This window comes from Opisthocomus hoazin, chromosome 9, assembly GCF_030867145.1.
Source record: "Opisthocomus hoazin isolate bOpiHoa1 chromosome 9, bOpiHoa1.hap1, whole genome shotgun sequence".
Taxonomy (NCBI): domain Eukaryota; kingdom Metazoa; phylum Chordata; class Aves; order Opisthocomiformes; family Opisthocomidae; genus Opisthocomus; species Opisthocomus hoazin.
The window spans coordinates 35,710,225-35,735,054 of NC_134422.1; the positions used below are offsets into that span (position 1 = coordinate 35,710,225).

The 24,830-nt window shown below is 53.6% G+C and overlaps 1 protein-coding gene across 3 annotated transcripts; it reads left to right on the forward strand.

The window, feature by feature from the left end:
- Nucleotides 1-4,112: 4,112 nt before the first annotated feature.
- On the forward strand, nt 4,113-19,616 carry ASB18 (ankyrin repeat and SOCS box containing 18). 3 transcript variants are annotated; one of them, XM_075430441.1, is made up of 6 exons: nt 4,113-4,231; nt 7,307-7,842; nt 8,565-8,832; nt 17,007-17,505; nt 18,145-18,258; nt 19,256-19,616. In XM_075430441.1, the coding sequence occupies exons 2-6, from the start codon at nt 7,545-7,547 to the stop codon at nt 19,439-19,441; spliced, it is 1,365 nt and encodes a 454-aa protein (XP_075286556.1). In that variant the 5' UTR covers nt 4,113-4,231; nt 7,307-7,544; the 3' UTR covers nt 19,442-19,616. The 3 variants fall into 3 exon arrangements, with proteins under 3 accessions (XP_075286556.1, XP_075286557.1, XP_075286558.1); XM_075430442.1 differs by lacking the exon at nt 4,113-4,231 and adding an exon at nt 6,922-7,135; XM_075430443.1 differs by lacking the exon at nt 4,113-4,231 and adding an exon at nt 6,922-7,135 and having other exon boundaries at nt 7,321-7,842.
- The last annotated feature ends 5,214 nt before the right edge of the window (nt 19,617-24,830 follow it).

Consider the following 24,830-nt stretch of genomic DNA (forward strand, 5'->3'; position numbering starts at 1 on the left):
GGAAAAGCCACCAAGCCGCCCACCCAAGGGCTCCATAATGGAGTGGGACATTTGCTTTCTAAGTAAAAACAGCTCGATCAAACTCCAGAAAGAAAAAAAGACGGAGGGGAAAGAGAAAGGGCTGAAAAGAGAGGAAAAACACCAAGAAAGGCTCTTTGGAGAGAAAAAAAAAAGTCTATGCGTCAGCCATTAAGACTGGAGACAGTGTGATGGACCAAGCCCTAGTGAAATCTTGACGAGAGGTTAAAGGTTGGGTGCAATCCTGTCCTCTCGTTAGGAGTAATTGGAGCGGTGAATAGACTAGAGGATTAGAAGGAGGAGATGGAAATCATGCAAATGAGCACTTTGGCCAGCAAAGCCAATAGCCTTGCTCAGCACAAAGTTTGGCTATGTTACACTCATAATTGCTCTAATTAAAGGTGCACTCAGACGGTGGCTCCATCCCAAATGCCACAGCTCAGACAACTCCCAAAAAGCAGTGGCCTTCAGGAGGGGGCGATGGGCAGGGAGAAATGCTACCATGCATTGGGCCAGCCCGAAATCTGGGGTCTTGGCAGCGGCGTTTCAAATCGTGAAGGAAGCCTGCGTTGGCATTGTGGCCCCCATCCCACCACCGACATTAGCCTAAAAATATCCAGTGAGGAGCAACCCTTCCCTCTTCTGCTGGTGTGGGTTTGGAGGAGCCACACATGTGGGCACACTGTGGTGCCACCTCATGGCCCAAAAACCTTACATTGTCTTCTCCAGCCCATGCAGGAGACGCCTCCATCCCTGAGCCCCTCCAGAGAGGTCCTGCCCTGAGACAGCATTTCGTTTTAGGCTTACAAAGCCATGCCTGCTCCATAGCCAAGATAAAGCTCCCAATTTTGGGAAGTCCCCAGCCTGCTGGTGACAGGCCACATCCCCGTCCGCTCGCTAACGAAGCCCCTTGCCGGGGAGGTGTTGGAAGCAGCCCAAAGCCCTGGTCCCCTGCATCGCCCACCCAAGCCACCCTCTATGTTCAGTGGGGAAACTCCTCAGTGTCACGAGCTCGAGGAGGGCAGGGGACATGGCGGTGGGGATGATGTGCTGACAGCTCACCCCGCCAGGCACTGCCGGTGTGACGGATGGTCCAGGTGCCACGGCCAGGCCCCGAGAACCGGCTGCCTTGTCCCACCGCGGCAGCAACCTGTAATTTCCGAGGCGGCGTTTCCAGCCCGTACCCCACAAGTGATGGGAAGGGGGGGCAGGAATGAAGGCAGAGCAGAGCAGGCAAACCAGATGGCTCTCTCGTTAAAGTGCAGCTGTGCCAAGGAGAGGTCATAGCTGTAATGAATCGGGCTGAGTCCCCACTAATTAACGCTGACAAGCAAAGTTCAGATGTGTCCACTGGTAAGAAATAAATCAATCCCCCAGAAATGGATACGGCCAACAAGGGATAGTTGAGTTTGTTCTTCTGCATCCCAGAGGGCAAGCAATTATCTCCATAACTTTCTAGTTAGGGTGCACTTGGGAAACACATCTTCCGATTCATAAATACCTTTCTTCCACAAATATGTTACACTTTCAGGTGTCAAAAGCTAATTATACTCAGGAGCAAAACAGCACAGGACATCATGAAACTGAGTCCAGGGCTTGTTGAAGCTTGTGGTGCCATCCAGCTCCTCTGTTTCTACCTCCTGTAGTGGTTTGTCAAAGAACAGCCTGTTGGATGGTGGTGATGCTCCTGGTGGGGATCCGGCTAGGGAATGGGGTGAAGCTGCCTCAGTTTTCATGAGCTTGGTGAAAAGGACTGGGGTTTGAGTCCTGAGGTACCCAGCACTGGATCCTCACCTTATTATCATTTGTAAGTCCCTTTTTAGGTGGTCAGCCTGTGAACGTTGACGCATGGCCCATCACAACCCTGGTATGTCCCATCCCAGGAGCAGGTCCTGCATTTCAGACCCATCAAGGAGCCACTAATCCGTTCCACCTTCCTCCTCCTCTGCAATCACACCATCTCTCCTCCTCCTCGGGACCACAGCCACCCCAGTGATGCCATGGTGGCCACAGGGCACCTGGCACGTGGAGGGTCACCCACCTTGCACCCCCCTGCCCCAGCAGCCGTGGGAGAGCATCGACTGCAGCGCTGGCTAAACTGAGAGCAAACCCATGCTGCGGGGGTGCTAACCCTTCCCCTGCCTCAGCTCACTGACAAAAATGCCTGCAGGACTCTGGTAGCATTTTTTGGAGTGCGCAGAGCCATTGCTACCTTGTGCTGCCCTACGAGCTGCTTCAGTCCAGCTAGATGTTTGCTCTGTCCTTCCATTCCACCCTGTTATATAGGATGATGTTATTTCATGTCTCTCCTTTCCTCCTCTTTTCTTCACCAGACCCAGGCAAACTGACAGTGAAAACAATGCTCTGGTCCCGTCAAAGAGCCAGTGGAGCCCAGTCCCCTGCCAAATCCAGAGGCTTTGAAACAGGAATTGCAGGAACAAACTTTTTTTCCCCCAAGCACTTGAGAGATGGTGTCAAGGTTGGTGGCGTCTCCTGGGTGAGTCCCCCAGGACAGCTGCTCTGCCGCCCTTCCCCATTGCATGCAACATTCACAAAGAAAAACTCTCTCTGCTTTTCAGAAGAGGGTTTGTTGTGCAGGTAGCTTTTCAGCATCTCCTTCATCGCTGGCTGCTTCTCTGCTCCTAAGTTCTCCCAGGTGTAACCAGAGCAGGTCCGGTCGTTTTTGTAGCCACCATACGCAGGCAGGTTCTTAGGCTGCAGCTGGCCAACTTGGGGCATCAAAGTTTGAAGTGGGCAGAAAAAATAGAGGTGTTGGATGGCAAAACTAGCACCGTGACTTCTGCAGAGTGAGGGACCAGCCCTTGCACTGCTCACATGGAGTTAAACCCTCTTGGGTGGGTTCGAGTAACCCTTAACTCAAGCACAACCCTCGAACCATCACTACCCAGAAATGGAGCTGACCTTGCTGTACGTGTTCCAACACACACCTTCCAGAGAAAGGGTGAGAGAAAGAAAGAGGGAAAAAAATTCAGGGAGAAGCTCGAGCCCCCCACGTCCCCAAATCAAAGGCGAGCCGAGCTGAAAGCTCCGTGTCTGCGCCTGCCCGTGCCACTCACCGAGAGCCTCTTGCAGCCCAGAGCAGCCGAGGCACCGCAGCCCCGCGCCTGCCTTCGCCAAACGGACTCTGATCTTCTAGGGCAAAAGGGGGCAAAAACGCCCAGCCCATACTCCTAGCCCACAAACCGGCAACCTCAAGGGTGATTGCTAAAAAGAACTCGATCTCCCTGCTGTCTGAGACGAGGGGCGAGCGGCTAATTATCAAATGCCATCACGGGGCCGTGTACTGTAAGGGCCACGTGACGGAGGGTCGGTCTGAGATGGGTCTCCAGGCTGGCACGCAGGGCGACGTTTCACGAGCGCATTGCTGAGGGGTTACGTAATTGGTAGGGCTCCCCTTTGCCTTTAAAAGAGGATGCACACTGGGATTGAATTCCCAGGGGGTAATTAACACAGCTGCAATCCTTCAGTGGGGAGGGGAAAAAGGGAAATCTAATAATTTTAGTGTAAGCTAAGAGGTACAGTATTTTATTCCTATAATTGGTGGGAAAACGGGAGAAAAAGGAAAGCACTGCACAGTTATGAAAACTTGAAAGGGTATTTTTCTTTATTGAATGGAATTATTTACATTTGTCATAGAAAAGCCACTATAAACCAGTGTAGCGCAGAATACCTTTCCATATTATATAGAGCTGTTAAAGGGAAATGTTTCAGCACTATTTAAATATTATCTAATTTCCAATAAAAACCGGACACAATCAATGCAGCCTCGGGACGAGATTATATTTCACTGGGCGGCAGTTTTTAAAGGAGAGCTGGTCCAGCAGCAGCAGCTCAGATGGCTCAGCTCATGCAAAAGTTTTTTTCGGAAGGGGGGGGTGCGAAGCGTGACTCCCCGGCCCCTCCCGGCCCAGAGCCCTGCGTCGTGGCAGGCGTTAGTGCCGCGGTCTGACCCCCTCGCTCAGCCACCGGCCGCATAACTGGGCAGCGCTGTCACATGGAGCCGGGGCGGGGAGCGCTGGAAATATAAACGTGGGGACGTTTCGGTGGCAGGTTGGCTGCTTCCAAGGTGGCACCTGGCTCCGAGAAAGGAGATTAAACCTCCCCCCCGACGCTGCCCAGCCGGGGATGGTGTCCTGGGGGGACCAGCAAGCATCGCCCGGGAGAGCCGCCTGCTCGCCACCGTCCCTCCAAGGTAGGCTTGGGCAGCCGATGGTTTCTCACAGAGCAGTGGCCTCGCCATCCTGGCTGCCCACATCTCGGTCACCCAGCTGCAGGCACAGCATCCCCACCCCACGGCCGCGGGGTGCTGGGTGGGATACAGCCCTCACAGGGAGCTCCGCCACTCAGCCAGCTCATTTTAATTATTTTAGGGGGTATAAGGAGGTGCAAGCTTTAAATCAGTCACGCATTGCAATCCGCGCTTGAGAGCAGCTGGAGGAGGCAGTGCCATGGGCTGCCAGCCCGCGGGCTCCTTCACCACGCTGGAAGTTTCCCGGGAAAAAAAAAAAATAGTGTCATTCCCCGCTGCCGGAGGACAGCTGTAAATCACAGCAGCGATGCCAGGAGCTCTCGGCACCGGCACATCTGGACTCGCCGGGTTTTTAAAGGCAGCCTCATGGATTTTTTTGAACTGGCAGGGCAAGTTATTATGGGCTGAAATCTCCCCGGTGCAAGGACTAAGTTGTTATGCGTCAGCTTAACTTGGGGAACAGGCTGAAGTAATTTCGCTTCTGTGTATCGTGTTCTTTTATGTGCCAGGAATGAGTTTTCCTCATAATGTGAAGCCGGCACAGACAATTTAAGTCATTATTAATAGATACACTTGATCTGAGGAAGTAAAATGCTTAATGTTTTGTTAAATGAGGTGTACTCTGCAAACAGTTGTATGCAGGGAGAAGGTTAAGATGCTATCCCCATGTTAGAGATTAATGAGTGCTAGGCTACTGCTAATGAAGTGCTCATCCTTGCCAACGTTTGGGGCCCGAGTGTGTGTAGGAACACCTCTACTGAGGTAAGGACGCACAAGGATGATCCCAGGCGTTATTGGGTGCAGGATCAGACCCTCAGGTCCTCGAGGCGCGGGGACCAGGATGCTGACAGGAGAGGTGATGTGCCCAAGGCCGTGCAGCACGGCAGTGGCAGAGCAGAAGGTAGGGCTGTGGGGTCCCAACCTTCCTCTGCGGCCCAAAATCGCTGCCCAAAGGTGGCGGAGAGTTTATAAGCTGATGAAACCCCCAGTTTTCCTTCAAAACCCAACTGGGGACTTCTCCCCCTCTCCTGGCCAGCCCAGGACAGTCCGCAGGTGTCCTGGCTGCCAGCTCCTCCCTGCAGTAAATCACTCCTGCCTGTACAACAGCATTCCCCTTAAAAACAGGGGAATATCATTTCATCCTGACACTGCCTTGCACTCATCGGTGGAGAAAGCACTTGGCTTGGCTGGCAGGAGCTCAGGCTCGTGTGTCTGTATGTGCCACTCAGCTACAAGAGGACTTTTTCTTTCTACCCTTGCTGGCCCGGGCTATTTTTAACCACTCCCCATCAGTGACACTGTTAATCCTGTCATTACCATGACCCATGAAGTGAGTGTTATATGCAAATGGATGCTGATTAAAAGGCCCATGATAAGGGGTCACAGGGTATTTCAACACACTCTCAATGGCAGTTTAAGGCCACACACACACCCCCCACACACACACCTCTTGCAAAATGAGCCCACGTCTGACAGAGGAGGTCTAGACTCCCTGCTAAATATACCCGGCTGCCAGCGCCGGAGGTGGCCTGTGCCACGGGAAGGCGATCCCCTCGGTGTGAGCGTGGGCACGTGAAGGCAGGCTTCCTCCACGCCGCCACAAAAATATTACAGGGCTGTTAATGCGCAGAGAGGGAAAGCGAGCCAGGGCTGCGGAAACACGACCCAGAACAAGTCCCTGGGGAAAACGATCCCAGCCTCTGCTCCCTGGGTCTCCAGGCTTTCTCCTGCTCCAGCTAACGGACCCCAGGGTATAACGAGGTTATTTTTCATACTAAAGCAATGCTTTGAGGGGGTAGCTAATGCCCGAAGGGCGAACAGGCACAGAAAAGCTGGAGGTAGCAGAATAGCAACAAGTGGCAAAAGGAGAGGAACAATGGGATTTGGGGGTCACAAACCGATCGAGAAGATGTGGACAGACAGGCAGGTGGGAAGGCCAGCCTTGAGTTTGGGGGGAGGAAGAAAACGGGAGAGACCACATAGTCTGGCCTCAAATTACCTCCCACTGCAGTTACTAGCGAACAGGGATCTCAAGGCAGGGGGTTCCTTACACAGAGGATTAATTCATACAAGGACCCCAACTCAGAACCCCCTGGCTCAGTGTGAGCCCATCCTGGATGGAAACACTATGATTTTCTTTTTGTGGCTCGGTGCTCTTCACATGGTGTCTGTGGCCAGGTGGCTGGATGCCACTACAGCCCTGCTGAGGAGACCCACAAAAAAGCCTCTTGCAGAGCAGATGGGTTGGCACAAGGATGCTCATGGTCAAGGATGCTGCACGAGCCCAGCAAAGTCCCCGCTTGCAGGGGGCTACAGAGAAGGTCCCAAACATTTCTTCCAGCCCCGGGTTGACTGCATACAGAAGGAACCACAAAGCATTTCAGCAGTCCCTCAACGTCTGGTTGCTTTGATATGGTTTAACCTCTTCTTGAGATCAGCTTGGATCATGTTTATTGCATGGGGAGGTGGGACAGGAGGGCTGGCGGGGGGTTGTATCACCCAGAGCCTCCGAGTCACGAGATGCCAAGGTCTATTCTTGTCCCTGCCGCGGACTTCTCCTGTGACCTTGAGGAAAGGAGCCATGAGCCTCGGGGCAGCAGGAGCTGGGGACTCTCTGCTGGCGTCCATCTCAGTGCTTAAACGGCAGCAGTGGCTGGGAGCTTCCCCTCTCCTATACAAGGCGTCGGCGGGGAGAGCGGCTCACCCTACCAAAGCCCCAGGAGGATTTGTACCTCGCTGACCTTTGCCAAGTGCTTTGCATCTCTGCAGGGACGCACCAGAATGCCAGCCTGCGCTGCGGTGTAACGCCCAGATTTTTCCATATAGCTACCATGACACTGGAAACAGGTACAAGTGCCTTAAGGAGAAAAAAAATACAGTGTTAGTCAGAGGAAAAAAAAGCTGCCTTCTTAGAGCTCAGGTTGTATGGGGTTGGGCAGACAGGAGCTGGCTAAATTTTTTCCTTTTTTTGTTTTTGTTTTTTTTTTGGTTTTTTGTTTTTTGTTTTTTTGTTTTTAGCCCCTAAACACTAGGCACCGTTATCCTCCCAGCCTGAACACCAGTGTCCCAAGCTGCTGCCTGCAATTAAACCGGCTACTTAATCCAAGAGGTGCTGCCGCAACACAGCCCAGTGACTGATTGACCCTCATTGTATCGTGTGCCTGTTATCATCTGACCCCGCTGGAGTTAAAAATACAGCAACAATAGAGCCTTAACTGAATTATAATTAGACAATGAGCCCAGGAGGACTGAAACAATGAACTATAAAAGCCTGTCTATCCTCCCAGGACCCACACACACGGGAAACACAGGAATGGGCGAGTTACCAGGACCTGTAACAGAAAAGGTACAGATTTCCCCCAAACTGGATTTGGAACATCCTCTAACGGCTCACACTCCCGCCACCAAGTATTACACAGCCCTGATCATGGGAGACCTGAGAAGCCTCGAGGTCCTGACTGACCGATACTATCAAGATGTCAACCTGGTTTTTGAGATCAGTAAAAATGAGCTGGAGTGGCAGGCAAAAAGCCAAGCGACTTATGGACTCTCAGGTACTTTTCCTTTAAAGGCCAGCCCAGAAAAATTTTTAAAATCCAGGTATTTACTAACCCTAAATAGGAGAGGTGCATTTAAGTACCTAACGCTGCTTTTATAGACCCTGTTCCTGAGGCGGCTGGTTTCTGGTTAGCTGACTGCCCTGCAGCCTAGCCATAGATATTTAGCACTTCGTTGTATTATTTTCTTCAATTCTGCACGTACTAACCCACCGGAGGGGCAGGGAAGTGTGAAAAGTGTGTGTCCACACGATTTTTTCCATGTTAGGCTGGGACACTCTGTGGCTTAGGCATGCTTGAAAGAAGTCTCGCAGCCCAAATTCCCCTTTCAGGGGCTCAGACAGAGCAGCCTGGTCCTATCCAGGAGGAAGAAGATGCTCCCAGGGTAGTGGGACCTGGTACCTCCCAACCGCAGATGCCCCCCTTGGTCGCAGATGCTCACTGGGCATCTACTGATGGTCCCAGAGGTCCCGGAGCTGCCAAGAAATGCAATGCCTAGCTCCAGCTGAACCCAAACCCAACCCTCTTGCCAACAGTGCTTGGCACAGCCACCAGCTGTAACCAGGCTCTTTGAAACACCGGAAGTCAACAGGGAGATAGCAGGAGAATGGAAAAAGCAGCGTGTCGAGGTGGTTTATTCGCAAAGCTGGCGCACAGGGGACAGGAACGTCCCCAGCGGGTCAGCGCCGGGCATCAGCCCTGCTCCATCCTCCCCGCAGGGCTGTGGTCGCTGGAGTACAAGCGGGAGCTGACCACCCCGCTGTGCCTGGCCTCTCGACTGGGTCACACCGCCTGCCTCCGCCACCTCCTCCGCCGGCGGGCTGACCCGGACCTGGCGCCGGGCAGCCGCGGGCCCCTGCACGAAGCCTGCCTGGGCGGGCACACCGACTGCGTCGAGCTGCTGCTGGAGCACAGGGCTGACCCCAACCTGCGGAGCGACGAGGGCCTGGCCCCACTGCACCTCTGCACCACCCAAGACTCCCTGGGGTAAGGAGAGGGTCCCCCAGCACCATCCCCCCGCTGATAGCTTCACGTCGCATCCCCTGCATGCAGGTCCCAGCACTTTTGCCTCTGTGGGGTGCAAAAAAGATGTCAGGATATCCACCAAGTCTTCCCGCATGCTACCACATCTCTGGGCTGCATTGGCTGCTGAAGAACACCCAGCATAGCCATAAAGAGACATTTCAGCACCAGGCACATTCATAGAGCCATAGAATCATTGAGGTTGGAAAAGAACGATCATTAAGTCCGACCATCAGCCCAACACCACCATGCCTACTAAACCATGTCCCAAAGTGCCACATCTACACGTTTTTTGAGCACCTCCAGGTATGGTGACTCCACCACCTCCCTGGGCAGCCTATTCCAATGCCTGATCACTCTTTCAGTAAAGAAATTTTTCCTAATATCCAGTCTAACTGCATGGCCCAGGCCTCCTTCCCATGGACAGGAGCAGCCCAGCCAAGCTCCACACACTTTTCTTTCCTCCTCTTTTTGGCACCCTTTCCCCCAGGAGGTGCTCAGGAGGAGCCCAGACATGGGGCACATAGGTCACCCCAACCTCCTGTGCTCCTCAGACCATGCTGACTCCATCCACAAGGGATGTCGGTGCCCATAAGGGCACACACTCCTAAAACCCCAGCCCCAGGGCCGTAACGAAGGGATGGAGTCTGCAGGATGGGAGCGATCCTCCCACCTCCTTGCCACGTACGGGTCCACTTTGGTTTATAGGCAGGGCTAAGGCTTGGCCATGTGCATCTACACCCTTCTCACCCTGGATTAGCATCACACAGAGACTGGCATCATTGTTGCCTTGAAAATAAGCTTTTTGTCCACACATGTGTGCCTTGTACGACTTTAAGTGCCTGAATCGTTAGACCCAAGGAATTGGGATTTTTTTTTTTTTTGTAAAGAGCTCAGGCCCTTGATATCCTGATGAAACTGCTCAGAGCAGTAGCGAATTTCGTCAACTGCCAGCTTCAGAGAAAAGCCACCCCCCCAGCTTCAGTCCTCTCCCCTTTAAACAAGCAGTGAGCTTACATAGAAATAGGTGGTGAAGGCAAGGTTCTCACTACAGATCCAATGTATTGTGGGCCAGATGTCAGGGAAAGAGCTCTGCAAAAGAAAAGCAGACAGAGAGGAAAAGATTTGCAGATGTAGATATCTCAAGCCCAGCTTATAAATAAGAGTCTCTGCAAGACAGCCAAAAATCAAGTATTAATCAAATTTTGATTCAGCCAAAAATCTAGGGATTAATCAAACATATCCTTGGTACGATGAGGGTTGGAAGGAGTCAGATGGGTAAGGGAGGATGCCACATTAATAAGGAGCTGGTTTTAATTCCTTCACCTGAGGTCCCTTTTGAGCTTAAAGCCTTCAGTCTCCAAACCCCAAGCCATCCTAAAAGCCTTAGGGGGTATTTTAGGCTTCACTTGACTTGCTCTCCCCCCGTAGAGATGGGGCATGTAAACCAACCTGGTACATGGAGAGGACCACATGGCCCACAGAGGTCCAGGTTGTCCTGGTTTTGGCCAGGTGCTTCCCAGCTTGGGGAAAAAAAAACCATATTAAAAATGAGCCGTTGTCACTGGTTTACATGTTATTTCCCCCAGAAGGATGGAGGGGGATGGCAGGTGAGCCAGCAAACAGCAATGTGGGGGTCAGACAGACGCAACGTGGTAACAGCTGAGTTATAAGCCCTTGAATATTGGGGCTTTATAATGGAAATGCTGAGAGACCCTTAACTACGCTACCCGGCACTACAGGGGCTTCTACAATAACTAAGCCAACTCCCTTGAAAGACCAAAAATTAATAGACATTTCAGACAGGTTTTGAGGTTTTGACCACTGCTTTTCAATCGCAAAGACTTTGCTAAAGTTAGAGACTGAGAAGGTCAAGCTTTAGGTAACACAAACATTTCCTCTTTGATTAGGGGGAGACTACTTTACCTTGCCTTTTTTTTTATTTTTTATTTTTTTCATTGAGTAGTAGATTTTAGGTCATCCTTAATTTTTTACTGACAATAAAGAGCAGGTCATTGACCTACATAGAGAGCTATTTTATTTTTCTCCCTCTCGATAACAATGGCCAGAACACCTATGTGCTGGGTTCTTCTGTATTCCCATATACTCGGCAATTCACCATGGGGGCAGGACTTAAAACCTTTGAGCCTCTCAGTGACTGGGATAAAAAAAAATTATCTGGGCTTCCTTCCAGCCATTTGAGCTTCAGAATCCATGAGATTTCAACAAAAAGGATATAAGAGCTTTAATCTAGGAGCTTTTTGAAGAGATGGAAAAAAAAAAAGTTCCAGTAAAGTTCAGTCTTACCTTCTTCACTTTAGGAGCTGTTCATGCCAACGTCGGCCTATTTAGTAGAGTTCCTCTCCTTGACCTCTTTTTTACAGCGGAGATAATTAACATGGTGGGGTAAGATGAGTCTCTAAATTCACTGCACTCTCTCCCTGGTGCTCTCCCGTTTCCCTCTTAAAGCTGGGATGATTAAAGGAGTCTGCCTTTATTGGCACCCCGAAAAAAAATAAAATAAAAATAATTGAGGGGGAGAGGAAGATTCTCAACTCTCCCGGCGGTGCTGGGGGGAAGAGCAGGCACGGGGCGGTGGGAAGGCACATCGCGGGGATGCAGGATGCAGATCCCGCCTCCCATCACAATACCCACAGCAGAAGGGACGGCGAACGCTACCACGTTTGTAGAGTCCTCCTTCTGATCTGAGTGGGAAAAAGCTCTCTGAAGTCCCCAGGTTTCCAGTGCAACCAGGGAGAGCCTACCTGGAGAGAAATCCCCCAGGGTTTGCCTTCCCCAGCCTTCCACGGAGGGAAATGGGCTTAGACAAGCCAAGGGATGAGAAAAGAAGATGTCACCCCTGCCTCTGTGCAGCTTGGGTTTATAGCTCAGCGATGCCCCTGTGTTCACTTCTTCAAGCTTGCTCTCTACCCTGGGAGCAGAAATCAGAGTCATCTTCTGGGTCCAACCCTCCAGCACCAAGGGATGGGAGATAAATGGTGAGATGAGATCAATGCAAGAGAAGACTCAGTGTCCAAGGGGCTTCAAGCAAAAAATGATGGGGTAGGGAGCAAGCGCGGGAGCAGGCAGCTCAGGGAGACAAGACAGGATTTCCTTAGGGGATGTTAGATGAGGAAAGCTGATCATGGGAGGAATTAACAGCAAACAGGAGCGAAGCAGGAAGGGAGGTACCTAAAAAGGCAATGCTACCAAGATAGCAAGGTTCCCAAACACCAGCGAGATGGGCACTAACCTCCTGTTGGGGTTCTGACCCCATGGCACCCTCTGGTTCTTCCAGCATCGGCCCAGACACACTGCCCTTTTGGCTGTGGGAAGGAAGCGTTACTACAAATAAAAAAAGACAGCAAAGATTAAAAGCCAGCATTTAGCATCATCTAGTGCTAAACCTCATCCTCTGCTCTGTTTAGCGTTGCTAAAATACAAAACTCGGAGCATCTGGAGCCATCGTTTTGGAAACTTGTCCCCCCACTGGGGAAGACCAGCTCCTTAATGGGCCCTGAGCAAGAAATGAAGAGCCCAAAAGCAGACACAGGGCACAACCCAAAGCCTGACCCTGCTTTTTGGAGACACTGCTTCCCAAATTGGTGTGGCCAGATGAGGGCTCATACAAATGAATACCCACAGCTCACGAAGCTTTGGCAAAGAGGTGGTGCTTCTGCGCTGGGATTTGGACCACGACAGCGGGACGGTCCCCACGCCGGCACATCCAGCCCTGCCATGGTTCACTGGTGGGCTTGTGGTGCCCAAAAAGATTTTCATCTTTTAAAGAAAACCAGGCTTCCTTTCTCCTTCTTGTAGGATATTAAAAAGAGTAATCTTTGCATTCAGAGCCAGGCTTGGGGAAGGCTGGTTTTCAAGTGGGATCAATCCTTCAGTAAATCACCTACGTATCAGGAGATGGTCACCTGGATGCCATGAAAAACAACGAAGCAAAGAATGGGAAAGCCTCACTCCGGCCCCAGGGAGGGGGGAAAAAGCCAAACAGGAGATTTTTCCTTGAAAAAACTGGAGGCCTGAGCGGGTTTTTGGGACAGGAATTTTCCACCAGCCTCGGCCTCCACAGGCTCCTGCTCCTCCTGCTGGTTATTCATCACATCCCTTTTGGAGTTAAATCCCGCTTTCCCAGCCTGGGCCTTTTCCATCCCAAATTGAGCAGCATCCCACCGAGCCACCCTGTCAGCGAGAGGGCAGGGGAGGGCAATGGGCACGTTCTGCCCGACGTGGCACTGACTTCTGCCCCAGCTATTGATGAGTGAAGGAGGAAAATAAAACCCAAATAATTTTATCCCATTTGTTTGAGCCAGGAACCCAGCGCAAGGTGAACCCGTAGTACTAACACCAGTTATCACAAATTCGTGTGATTTTGACCTAATGAGCGACTTGCCCAAGCAAGGAGACATTCAGGTGTGTTACCCATCACCCACAAATGAGTTAGGAAGGGTTCAGAAGTGAGTTAAAACTACTCAAAATTAGGCATAGCTGTGTGCGAGTGTGGCCCTTTGAGGGCTTGCTCCAGGGGTATCGCTGCTGCCAGCAAGCTGCTTGGCCAGGGATGGCACTAGGCTGGACAGAGAAGAAACCGGCTTGCTTTGCCACCCTGTGTCTGAATTTCTGCTGAACTAAACCTGTGGCTTCTTGTGACATTCCCAGAAAACTGGAGAGGCGCCCTCAAAAAGCAGCAAGTGATTCCTGAGCCTTATTCAACGGGATTTCAGTCTAATCTGACGGTGAACGACAGGCTGTTAATAAGAAAAACAAGAAGCCAGAAACGCTGGCAAAGCGTTCGAGCATATGAGTCCATGAGCAGAGATTAGAGGCTAAAATAAGATCATACAGCCAGCAAACACGAACGGCATCTAGCCAGCACCTGCTGATGCCCCATACATCCAAACAGGAGGCACGTGCTCCTCACAGGGGCCCATGATTTCCATTAACTGCAGGAGATCACCCCTTATTTATAGCCCCTCACTAACATTCCCTCTTTGCCGAGGGAAGGGTACGCAGCAGGGAAATTCCGTATGAACCGACTCAGGTTTCTTCTAACAAGTTAGCTATTGAACTTGATAACAAAAAACCCTTCAGCAAAATAGCATCTGGGAAGGGTGACGTTTTCACCCTGGTATTTCCAGAAGAATATTTGTGATGGCTAGCAGAAGACCAAGAGGAACTGAGCTCCCTGTAAGTGAACTCCCAACCCGCTCTCAGTAAGGGAAAAACCTGTGGCAGAGCGAGGATGCTGGGCTGGAGGGGCTGGACGCAGCTCTTGGCTTTGCCAAGCAACCCATGACGTACCACCCTTCACCTGGAAATTAAGGGCGGGGGAATATTCCCTCTGTCCTGCCCACGCAGATGTAAATCCTCAGCCTGGGCTCTCTCGATACACAGCGCTTGCCGAAAGCGGCGCGGTCCTTGTGCTCAGGGTCTCTAGGCACAGCCGCCTCCCTGCCTGGGAAGGAGAAGAGACGCTGGAATTGTGATCTATAAAGAAAAAAAAGGGATTTTTCTCACGGACTAGGCTGCTGCATGTTTTGTAACCAAGTCAGAAATATTATTTTTGCCATTTTTACCATGCAGAATGGTCCCTTGGCTTGCCTTGAATATGTTATTTTAGGGTGCCAGAACTAACCGTGACATTAGGATTAAGCTAACCCGGAGAGGCCCCAGAGACTCATTATAATTAGGGCTACAAATCCCCGCTGTCAAGGACAGACCAGACCAATAAACAAGACGAAGCCACGGTGTGATTTGCTCCAGCAACAGACACCACGCCCCACCCCCACCCCCAACAAAGTTTTACCAACCAGCAACACACAGCAAGTGCCAGAAAAAAAAAACCTCAGCAAGACAAACCATTGCTTGAGGAAGGGATTCAGCATGTTTTAGAGTAAAAGGGGAATTGTAAAGTAAGGATCTGAGGATTTTGGGGCTGGCACAACCCCACGCTCAATCTGCTCACCCACAACTACATCCCCAGCAGAGAGCATCCACAGCAGATGCCTCAGGCAAGGTCCAGTGCAGGCTGGCAGCATCAGAGAGCATTACACCTGCAAAGGCTGCAGACACAGCCTGTCCCCACGGATCCTGCAGGATTTTTTCCTGGCAAATTCAGGCTTGATATGCACAAGAAAAGCAGCCCAAGGAGGTATTTGCAGATCCTGCACCACCAAGGACAGTGAATGTCTCATCAGCTTCTATCAAACCTCGGGGGCAGTGATGATACAGGCCCCAAAAGATTCAAGTAGCAATGTTATTATGATTATTATTATTATTATTATTTTCCCTACATATGTTAGCATTCATCTGGGCCAGACAAAAAGAGAAAAGAGCAATGTTCTAGTACCATCCTTCCTCCCCAGGGCTCCTCTTTCTCCCTATCCCTCCCGCCGGAAGGATAAGGCTGTGACTCTGCTCCTCCACAGCTCCCCCCCATTTTGCTTCTGTATCAGCCCAGAACCTCACTGAGGGCTCTGAGTGACACCTGAGCTGAAAGGAATGTGTAGTAGAGAAAAATAAAAGAGACAGGGGGTGTTTAAGCTTGATACATCTGCCTAGACTCCAGCCAGCCACTGCTGAGGCTTCCTGAAGGACCGCTCTTCCTACCTCCCCAGCCGCATCTCTTGGGAAACACAAGCTGGCCGCGTTTTCAAGGTCTCGCTTAGATGGCACATGGGTCTGGCCTCCCTCCAAGAAATAACTTCTCTGTGCTGCAGCGGTGAGCTCGGCCCTGCACACTAACCCGACTGCCGACAGCTCTGCCCGGGCAGTGACATTGAGCTGCAACAGCCCCGGCGGCTCCCGGCAGGAGATGGAGCAGTCACTCTGATTCATTTAGACTGGCTGATCACATCCGTTTACTCACACGCACACCAAAAAAAAAAACCCCATCGGGGCATACTGGGCATCTTTATCCCCCATCCGTTGTCAGAAGGATGCAGGTGGAAAGGTCTGATGGGAACCGGTGCGTCCCCCTTTGCAGCGGCCACAACCCCTCTTTGCAACCACGCACAATGATGTTAGAGGGAAGGAGAGTAGGGGAGCAGCGATTTTTAGGATGGGGAAGACTGCTTACCTTGATTTATTCCTCCTGGGAACTGCAGGTGCTGCCGCTCCATCTTCACAAGAGCCAGGTACAAAACAAGCCAGCAAAACTGGTTTCAGCAGGCTTAAACCACCTGCAAAGGTGTTTCTTTTCAGGATGGGCAGACAATGTGATTCTTTAGTCCTCTCTGGGGTGGGAGCCCAACACAGTCATTGGAGTCCCTCAACAGGAGCAGGGAAATCCTTTTCCATACCCAGGCAAACCCACACCAAGCTCTTGTGCTGCACAGAGGCGTCAGCAAGGTTCTCCCTCCATGTCAGCTCAGTCCCAGCACAGACTAAGGTGGAGGCAGCAGTTTAGGATGTTCTCAGCTGAGAAGCTCTGTTGATGTCAGCCAAGGGGTGGGATTGTATAGATCAGCTCCATAACACCCTATGGCTACAGCTGTGCCAGGGGATGAAACTGCAGCCAACAGACTGATGGCATGAAGAGTACCATCACCCTATGTGTCCTCATCACTTCTGGATGCATCCCACACCCCTCACCCCTAGGACAGACCCACCTGGCATAGCTAACTGTGGGCACCACTCCCAGTGCCGTCTGATCACCAGCTGAGGCAAGGATCACCGGTCCCTGGTGGGTAGGGTGGTGGGTTGAGGTGGTCAAGGTAGTCAAGGATGGTCGGGGGTGACCATTCATGAATGATGATGGTCAGGGACAGTTAAGGTAGTCGGGAATGGTCAGGATGACCATTCATGAGTAATGATGGTTAGGGATTGTCAAAGTAGACAAGAATGGTCAGGGATGACCGTTCCTGAATGATGCTGGTCAAGGGCAAGTGGGAGACATTGCCCCAAACCACCACCACCACAGTGGGCAGCAGGGCACAGGGTCGCCCTCCCCACCTTCTGCTGCTCCCTCCCAAAACCCTCAAGTGCCACAACCCCTGTGGGAGCCCAGCGCCGTTCTGACCCCCATCCCCACCCACTCCGCCTCTCACCCCACAATCCCCCGTGGCTCCCACTCCAGCCCATGCCCCACAAACCCACCACGCGCCAGCCTCCCCATCTCTTCGCAGATGCGCCAAGCTCCTGCTGAGACACGGGGCCACCGTCAACCTGCCCAGCGAGGACGAGGGGGAGACAGCGCTGCACGTGGCGGCCAGGCACTGCCTCTGCGACCATGCCCGCCTCTACCTGCGTCACGGGGCGCACGTCGACGCGCGCAGCGCGCGGGAGGAAACAGCCCTCGGCGTCCTCAGCGGGCAGGCGCCCGGTGCCGGCGACGGCTCGCTGCAGCTTTGCCGGCTGCTGGCCGCCCACGGTGCCGACATCGACGCCCGGGACGAGGCGCAGAGGAGCCCCTTGCACAAGGCGTGCGGGGCGGCCAACGCCGGCCTGGCGTGCTTCCTCCTGCGGCGCGGGGCCGACGTCAACGCCATCGACTACAACGGCGTGTCCCCGCTGGGCTGCGCGCTGCAGAGCGCCGCCTTCAAGCGGGAGCTGCGGCCCCACCTCTCCGTCCAGCTGCTGCTCAACCACGGCTCGCAGAAGATATGGCCCCCCGCCTTCGTCAAGGTACGGACCCCGAAACAGTCCCCCCCGGTACATCCCTCACATGGGGGGTTTCGCAGTTGGGGTCGGGCGCTTGGGGAAATAAAAGGCTGGGGGGTTGGGAGGGTTTGGGGCCATGGCATCGAGGTTGGGGATCCTGCTGCGAATGATGGAAAGGAGAACACCCACACGGGGTGGTGGCAGGGAGAAGCGGGCAGGATGAAGAGCAGGACGGAGCCAGCACAGGCCGGGGGGACCAGGAATGAAGATTTTTTCTTGCCAGGGGATGTCAGAGACAGGCAAGACCAGCTTGGTACATCAGCCAGCAGCACAGCCTTCTTATGGCTCTGCGTTTCATTGATTTTACATCAAACAATAAAGAAAATATTATCCTGGCTTAGCCCGCACAAGCCAAAAATGTAAATAAGAAGCAAGGGCCACATCCAGAAGAGGAAGTGCCACAGCAAAGCAGGTCTTCTCACCAGTTTGCAGATGTAGAAAGGTCTCCAAAGCATGCCAGGACAAACCCTACACTGCCTCATACGGGGACCATCCCAGCCTGGACCGCGGTGGGGTGGGACGCGTCCCGGCTGCAGCAGGTGGATGCTCTGTCCCTCTGGGACATGCACCTCTGCCTGAACCCCCCTTGTTGCCCATGACTAGGTGCTGAAGTCCTGTGCGGCCGTGCCAGAGATCATTGAAGTCCTCTTCAATTCCTACTCGCAAATCCCCGTCTCCGAGAAGTGGGCCGAGGCCGTGCCGGAGGAGGTGTTTCAGGTGAGACGGCTCTGGCCATTTGTCAAGAATGGCTGAGCCCCAGGGAAGGTATTTTACCCACCAAAAGGTTTTTTTCCCCCATCCAGACTTCAGCTGGGTGAGGAAAAACAAAGAATAGTCGTGGGAGCACCACCGCACACCCAATTCATCTCAGGAGCTTTGCATCCCTTCAGCTCCATCAACACCAAAACCCTCATTCCTGCCCCTGGCCCATGACAAAATACCGTCCCAATGTCTGGAAGCAACCCTGGAGCCAGACCGCTGCCCGGCAGAAGCCCGTGCCACTCATTTTTCTTTTGAGAAGCTTGTCCCCAGCCGTGCGACAGGTACGGCCAGCCTGCTGTTGGAGTGATCCCGGATCAGTCCCGCAGGTCTTTGGTCAGCTTGGCTGCGAGGGGGCCGGCTGCCGACATGCAAGTAAAGCTCTTCAGTGCCCCTTCCCTGGAAACATTCAAGACCAGGTTGGACAGGGCTCTGAGCACCCTTGATCTAGTTAGCGGTGTCCCTGCTCGCTGCGGGGGGGTTGGACTAGATGACCTCTAGGGGTCCCTTCCAACCCAAAACTTTCTAAGATTCTATGACTCTATGATTTTAGGGGACAGGTGAAATTGTTTTTGTTCCAAACTAAGGCTTCACAGACCGATCCTGCTTTGCTTCTCCGTCTTAGAAGCAAGCGGGTCTCTTCTACGTCAGCTCCAAGGCTTTCTGCGGGGATGCTCTGCCGGTGGGCATGGAGGCATCGTCCCCAAAAAGCGCCTGCGGTGAGGCTGGCCTTCACCTGCACATCCATACGAGAATTCCTCACCCAGCCTTCACTGGCAGGAGCCGTGAGAGAGCATGGACCCCTAACCCACAGGCAAACATCGCCGATGGGTTTCTTACCTCCCCCCCCTTAGAACTTCATCGCAAAAACGTCTCCGGCTTGTTTGGCTTAATGAGGAAAAGCCCCCAAACCAGCTGATGCTCATGTTTTTTCTCTCCCCTCCTCTCTTTGCAGCAGCACCAGCTCTTCTACGAGTCCTTTTTCCAGCTGGCAGGCACAGTCCGGTGCCTGCAACATCTATGCCGCTCCGCCATCCGGCGAAAGTTTGGCGACAAATGCCACTGCCTCGTCCCCTTGCTGCCCGTGCCCAAACCTTTGCATGACTACCTGCTGCTGGAGCCCGAAGGGGTCGTGCTCTGAGGGGCCGCGAGGAGCCGGCCCCAGCCGGCCGTCCAGCCCCCCCTCACCTCGCCATCCCTCGGCGCAGCGCGGCAGCATCCATCGCTGTCAGCCGAGCGCGGGAGCGCTGGTTTTCGTGATAGATGGTTGTTTTCCAGGGATTTATAACGTAACTAAAATGTGCTTTCAGCTGTAACTGTGTATAGATTTTTTTCTAATTGTGCTTTAAATAGATTATAAAGAGTAATAAAATGATTAGTAACTGTTACGGGCACGCTGCAGATATGAATAACACTCATTATAAAGCAGCGGGGCTCCTCAGGTGTGCAAAGGCGAGCGCGCATGGCCGATGACTAAAACGAGCCCACGGGGCGTCAGATCCCCTTGGGTGAACCTCCCCACGCAACTGGGACCAGAGCCGCGGCGTGGAAGCCGTTGGCAGGCTGCGGCATCCAGCGGCGTTGATACAGACTCCAAAATAGACCAAAAAAAATCTGTGCTTCGACGTGGAAGCCGCCAAGAAAGATCTGGTTACCCCACGCAGCGAGATGGCCCCCTGTTTCTCCCGGCTCCCCACGCTCCAAGAGACGTGCCGGCACCTCCTGCGCCCGCAGTGCCCATCGCTGCTCCCGGGCTGGCAGGCGGAGGGGCCGCAAAGCCCGGTGGCAACGCGGAGCGGAGGAGCTCGGGCTTCCATTTCGCACAGCGACTTGGCCAAGTTGCTAGTGGGAGGATTTGTGTGCCCAGACTGGTTTCTGCGGCTCGAAAGCGAGCGCACGCGCGTGGCCCCTCGGAAGAACGGCTCCCCTGGCGCCAGCAGCTCTGCCACGGCGCTCGCCAGATTGCTCCTTTGCTTAATTACACCCGCTATTTAAAAATAAGTACATAAATAAATCAGCCTTTTTGCTTGTTCGCTGGGACCCTGCACCAGCACCCGGCACCCTTCGCTGTCTGACGGTGGGTTGCGCGCCGGGCAGCATCCCTGGCTCCCGCAGCCGGTGCCCATGGAGCGTGGAAATGGGGAGGGAAAGGGAATTCCCCCTGCTCCCAGCTCCCACCTGCTGCTTCCGCAGCTTCCCTCGCCCTGGGAGTTGGGTGCGGACGCACGATGGCATCGCCGAGCCCCTCTGCATCCCCATCTTGGGTGCCTGAGCCTGGTCCCATGCCGGATCGCCCCACGGCAAAGCCCCGTGTCCGATCTCCGCGACCCCTCGAGACTTGGTGACCTCAGCGGCTGTTTTATTGTCTCAGCGCTCGGAGCGGGGGTTGGAGGGGTTTTTGGGGGGAAAAACGCGTCCCCCAGCCGAGTCGCTGCGCGTCCGAGCCAGCCAAACCTAAATTTCGGTGCCTCTGATGAGGTTTTCGTCGTTTGCGTGGGGAAAGGTGGCCCGGTTCGCATCCGTAAGGGGCAAGTTTGCACGGAGGTGGGGTCCCGCGTCCTCCCCCCAAAATCCGTGACCTCAGCTCCCCATCCCGCAGCTGCTTTTTTGGGGTAAAAAAAGGGAAAAACACACGTCAAATAGGGAGGAGGGAAAAAAAGCAGGTCTGTGCTGGGGAACCGGGGAGCAAGGGGGGAGGCGGGGGGGGGGGGGGGCGGGGATGGCTGGAAGGGCCGTGGGAGGGGGGACCGTCGCGGACACTAGTGGGCTGCAGCCCCGCGCGCTGCCTGCGCGGCGCCCCGCGGCCGGCAGGGGGCGCCCTGGGCCCGGCGGCGGCGGCTCCCACGCGCGGCGCGGAGGGACGCGGAAGGGGCGCGGGAAGGGGGGAAAACGGGGGGGGGGAAACCCGGCTTTCGGGGGTTCGGGGGTGGTTTTCTTATTTTCCCCCTCGGTTTCAGCCGTGCTGCCGGCGGCGGGGGAGGCGCCGGGCGGGATGGGATGCTCCGCGCTCCCCTGCTTGGTTTAACTTTGTCGGGCAGGTGATATATATATATATATTTTTTTTTTTCCTTTCTCCTGCCGGCGCCTTGTTTTGATGCAGATGTTATAGGAAAAGATCATTTTTATTATTTTTTTTTTCCGGCAGCTAAAGACGGGAGGTCACATTAACTGATAATACGAAGACACATAAAAATGCGATTACGCCTGCTAAACAGAACACAGTAGGCTGCTAGTTAAGACAATGAGATTTCCAGGAAGCGATGCATAAATTCTTCAAAAAATGACACATTTTTCACGTTTCATTCCAATTAAATTACTGAGGCAGCTAAGACAGCGCTGCGCACACCATACATTTGGGTGAAATGAAGGCTTTTCTGTGATTTTTTTTTTTTTTTTTTTTTTTTGGTAAGGCTATCTGGATGCGCGTGTTTTATGAAAGGCGGTTAATGTTAAACTGCTATTAAGGAAAAAAATGCCAGAGACCTCCGCTCCTCGCCTTTTTCTTGCGGCGGGGCTGGTCCGTCTCGGTTTTCCACCCCGCAGCAGTAAAACGCCGATTGTCCTGGCCGGCAGCGGCTGCGAAATAATTTCCAAATAATAGGAATTACCTGCCCTGACGCACACACGTCTCTGTCTGCCAGGAGCTGGTTAAACAGCCGGGGCTGGGGAGAATTCAGGAGCCTCCCCCCCCCCTCCCCCCCCCCACCAGAAAAAAAGGCTTTGCCCGCCGTCGGGTGTTTCCCCACCCGGGGTCCCCCCGAAGCCGCCGCCGGAGCCGCCGCCGCGGGCAGGATCGGGCCCCTCCGGGGCGGCTGCGGGGATGGAGGGGGGGTGCTGGGAGGGAGGGTACCGGTGGGAAGCCGGGTTTGCTCCTCACAGCCCCCTTGGTGGCTGAAGAGGGGCTCGTCGGGGTGACAGTCCAGCCCCGAAGTGGCCCCGGTAATGAAATAGCGTTTGATTTTTTTTTTTTTTAATTTTTTTATTTTGTTTTTTTTTTTTTTCCCAGGCAGAGTGAGGCATCGCGCAGGCTGCGCTGAGGCGGGTGATCCGCAAAGCAATACAAATCAGAAATGAGATTTTTGAAGTCCTAATGAACCTGATTGCATGAACATTTATAATCCCCCATGGCTTTAAATGAAATCAGATATAATCAGGAGCTATGGGGAAAGGGAGTGTTTACAGGCAGAGATTGGGAAGTGCTGCTGTATTAGTAAAGATGCTGTTCCTTCTATTGATGTCTAAAATGATGGATAATGTGAGAATGGCAAATATACTATTTGTCTAATGGCTCTGCAATTAAATTCCCCTGTAAATGACCCATGCCTCATTTCATCCTAATCTATGGAATTTTGATTGAATTCGTCAGCTCTAATTGAAAAATACTGCACTTTAATGTCTGCAGCGCAGTTTCAGGACCGCGCTGGTTTTAATGAGACGGTGCCCCTCTGACCTGGGAATATTTTAGACTTTTATTTGGGATTTTTAAACTGGCGGATTTCTCAACTCTATTCCAAGAAAAGCCGTGAATGGGAGTGAGTGTGTGTGTGTGTGTGTGTGTGTCCGCGCGTCTGGTTTTCCAGCGCTGGAGATGAGCTCTCCGTACCGACGCGTTTGATTACGGTCTCCTTCAGCGCTCTTAAAATATTTGGACTCCGGTTATTTAAATCCATATCAATCCAAAAGGAAAAAAAAAACCAGCCCGATTCCCCTCATGCGAACGAATTTCGGGATGTGAACCGAGATTACCGAAGCCAAATTCCTTTCTTTTCTTTTTCATTTTTTCTTTTTTTTTTTTTTTTAACCTGCACGGCGTTATTTTTACCCTTTTACCCTCCTTTTTCCTAACCCGAAAATCCCGAGAGCCTTCAAGTCTGTTTTTTACAAAAAAAACACAAACAAAAAAAAACAAAAAAACCCCCCAAAAAATATCAGAAACAGAAACGAGGGGGGGAAATCAACACAGAAAAAAAAAATCAACGAACAAAAAAAAGCGCAGCGGACCTGCCGTGCGTGGGGTGCAAATTGCGGGGAGCGGACCCCCCCCGCCCCCCGCCCCGGAGCGGGAAGGGGTTAACCGGGATTAAGCGACGACTGAGGGTTTCGGCTCGGTTTTTTCCCCCGCTCGGAGGCGGGAGAGGGAGGCGGGAGGGGGCTCCCCGGGGTCGCAGCGGCGCCCGCGGTCACGCGTGGGGCGGGGGTCCCGCAGCCCCCGGATCCCGCCCCGTCCCGCTCCCCCCCCCCCCCCCCCCCCCCCGGCTCCTGCAGCCCAGACCCACGGCCACGCACAATCCCGCCCTCGGGACCGAGCCCTTCGCGGGGGGGGTGCGGGACAGAGACCTCCCCCGGCTGCCTCCCCTGTTAGGGCACTCAGCGCTCACCCCTAATCCCCGCATCGTTGATTTTTGGGGCGGGGGGGGTAGCTTTGCTCACGGTCTCCCGTCTTGCCCACCCCCCTCCCCAGAAAAAAAAAAAAACCAAATCCCTTTAAAAGCGCGAAAGGGCGAGATGCTTTTGCTGACGTTTTCCCACGCAACTGATATTTCCCCAGCAAAGGCAGAGGGTCCTGCAAGCAACACCTCGCCCAGGTCTCCGTGAGCCTGAGTTTTGCTTTGGAAAAACTCACTGGTCTTCATCACCGCCTGCGAAACAGAGCTGCCCCCCCCACCTCACCCCCCGCAGCCCTGGGGACCCAGCGGTGGCACCTGCTCCGAACCACACATCCCACCGGTGCGGCGGGAGGGTGGATGCGAGCCCCCGTGCCCCACGGGAACCCACAGCACAGCTCCCCGCAGACAGGCTGGAGGGGCCTTCAGCCCCACCCCGCACGTGGCCGTCCCGGGTGGATGGGATGCTCTGACCTCTGCCGACCTACGGACGCGCGGCCCGGAAGGGTTTGAGCACCGCCAGGTTTCCCTCAGCCTCCACATCTCCCCTGCTTCACCCTTCCTCGCTCCAAAAAGCTGCACCTCCTCCCTACCCAGATTTGGGGGTAAAGCCCCCGGTTTGCTCAGCGTGCTTTCTCCACTCGGCCAAGGCCACCGGGGTCACAGACACCTCCCAAAACCTGCCCGGTTCAAACGTGCCTCCGTATGTCTGATGCTCCTCTCCTGGGAAAGCTTTCTCGGGGCAAAAAGCCTGCCAGAACCCACCTGCTCTTCAGCAGTCCCTGCTCCTTGGTGGCCACGTTTCGTGCTGGGGCCACGCAGGACCAGGTCCCCACCCACGCTGCGGCCCCGGGGGGAAAAGGGCTTCTGCCCCCCTGCCAAGCCAAAGCGTGACCCTCCGAAATCCCAATTTCTGCCTCGCGCCCAGATTTGGATCCCCTGGGAAAGGCTCTGGCCGCATCCCAGCAGCGGTGGGGGTCCCTCCATGGGGCGGGGGGCTCCCTGCCTGCCCCTCGCCTCCAGCCCGCCTGTTACGCTTCCCAGGCGCAATCACGCTCCGGTTGCTCCTCCGACAATCAGAGATCGCCGACGTTTTTCTCCGGGAGAAAAAAAATCAGCTAATTATGTGCCGAACAAAAAGCCTAT

Coding starts and splice junctions, on each gene's coding strand:
- ASB18 (XM_075430441.1), top strand. CDS start 7,545: ATGAACTATAAAAGCCTGTCTATCCTCCCAGGACCCACACACACGGGA. Junction 7,843..8,564: donor AGCGACTTATGGACTCTCAG/GTACTTTTCCTT, acceptor TCCTCCCCGCAG/GGCTGTGGTCGCTGGAGTAC. Junction 17,506..18,144: donor GGCCCCCCGCCTTCGTCAAG/GTACGGACCCCG, acceptor GCCCATGACTAG/GTGCTGAAGTCCTGTGCGGC.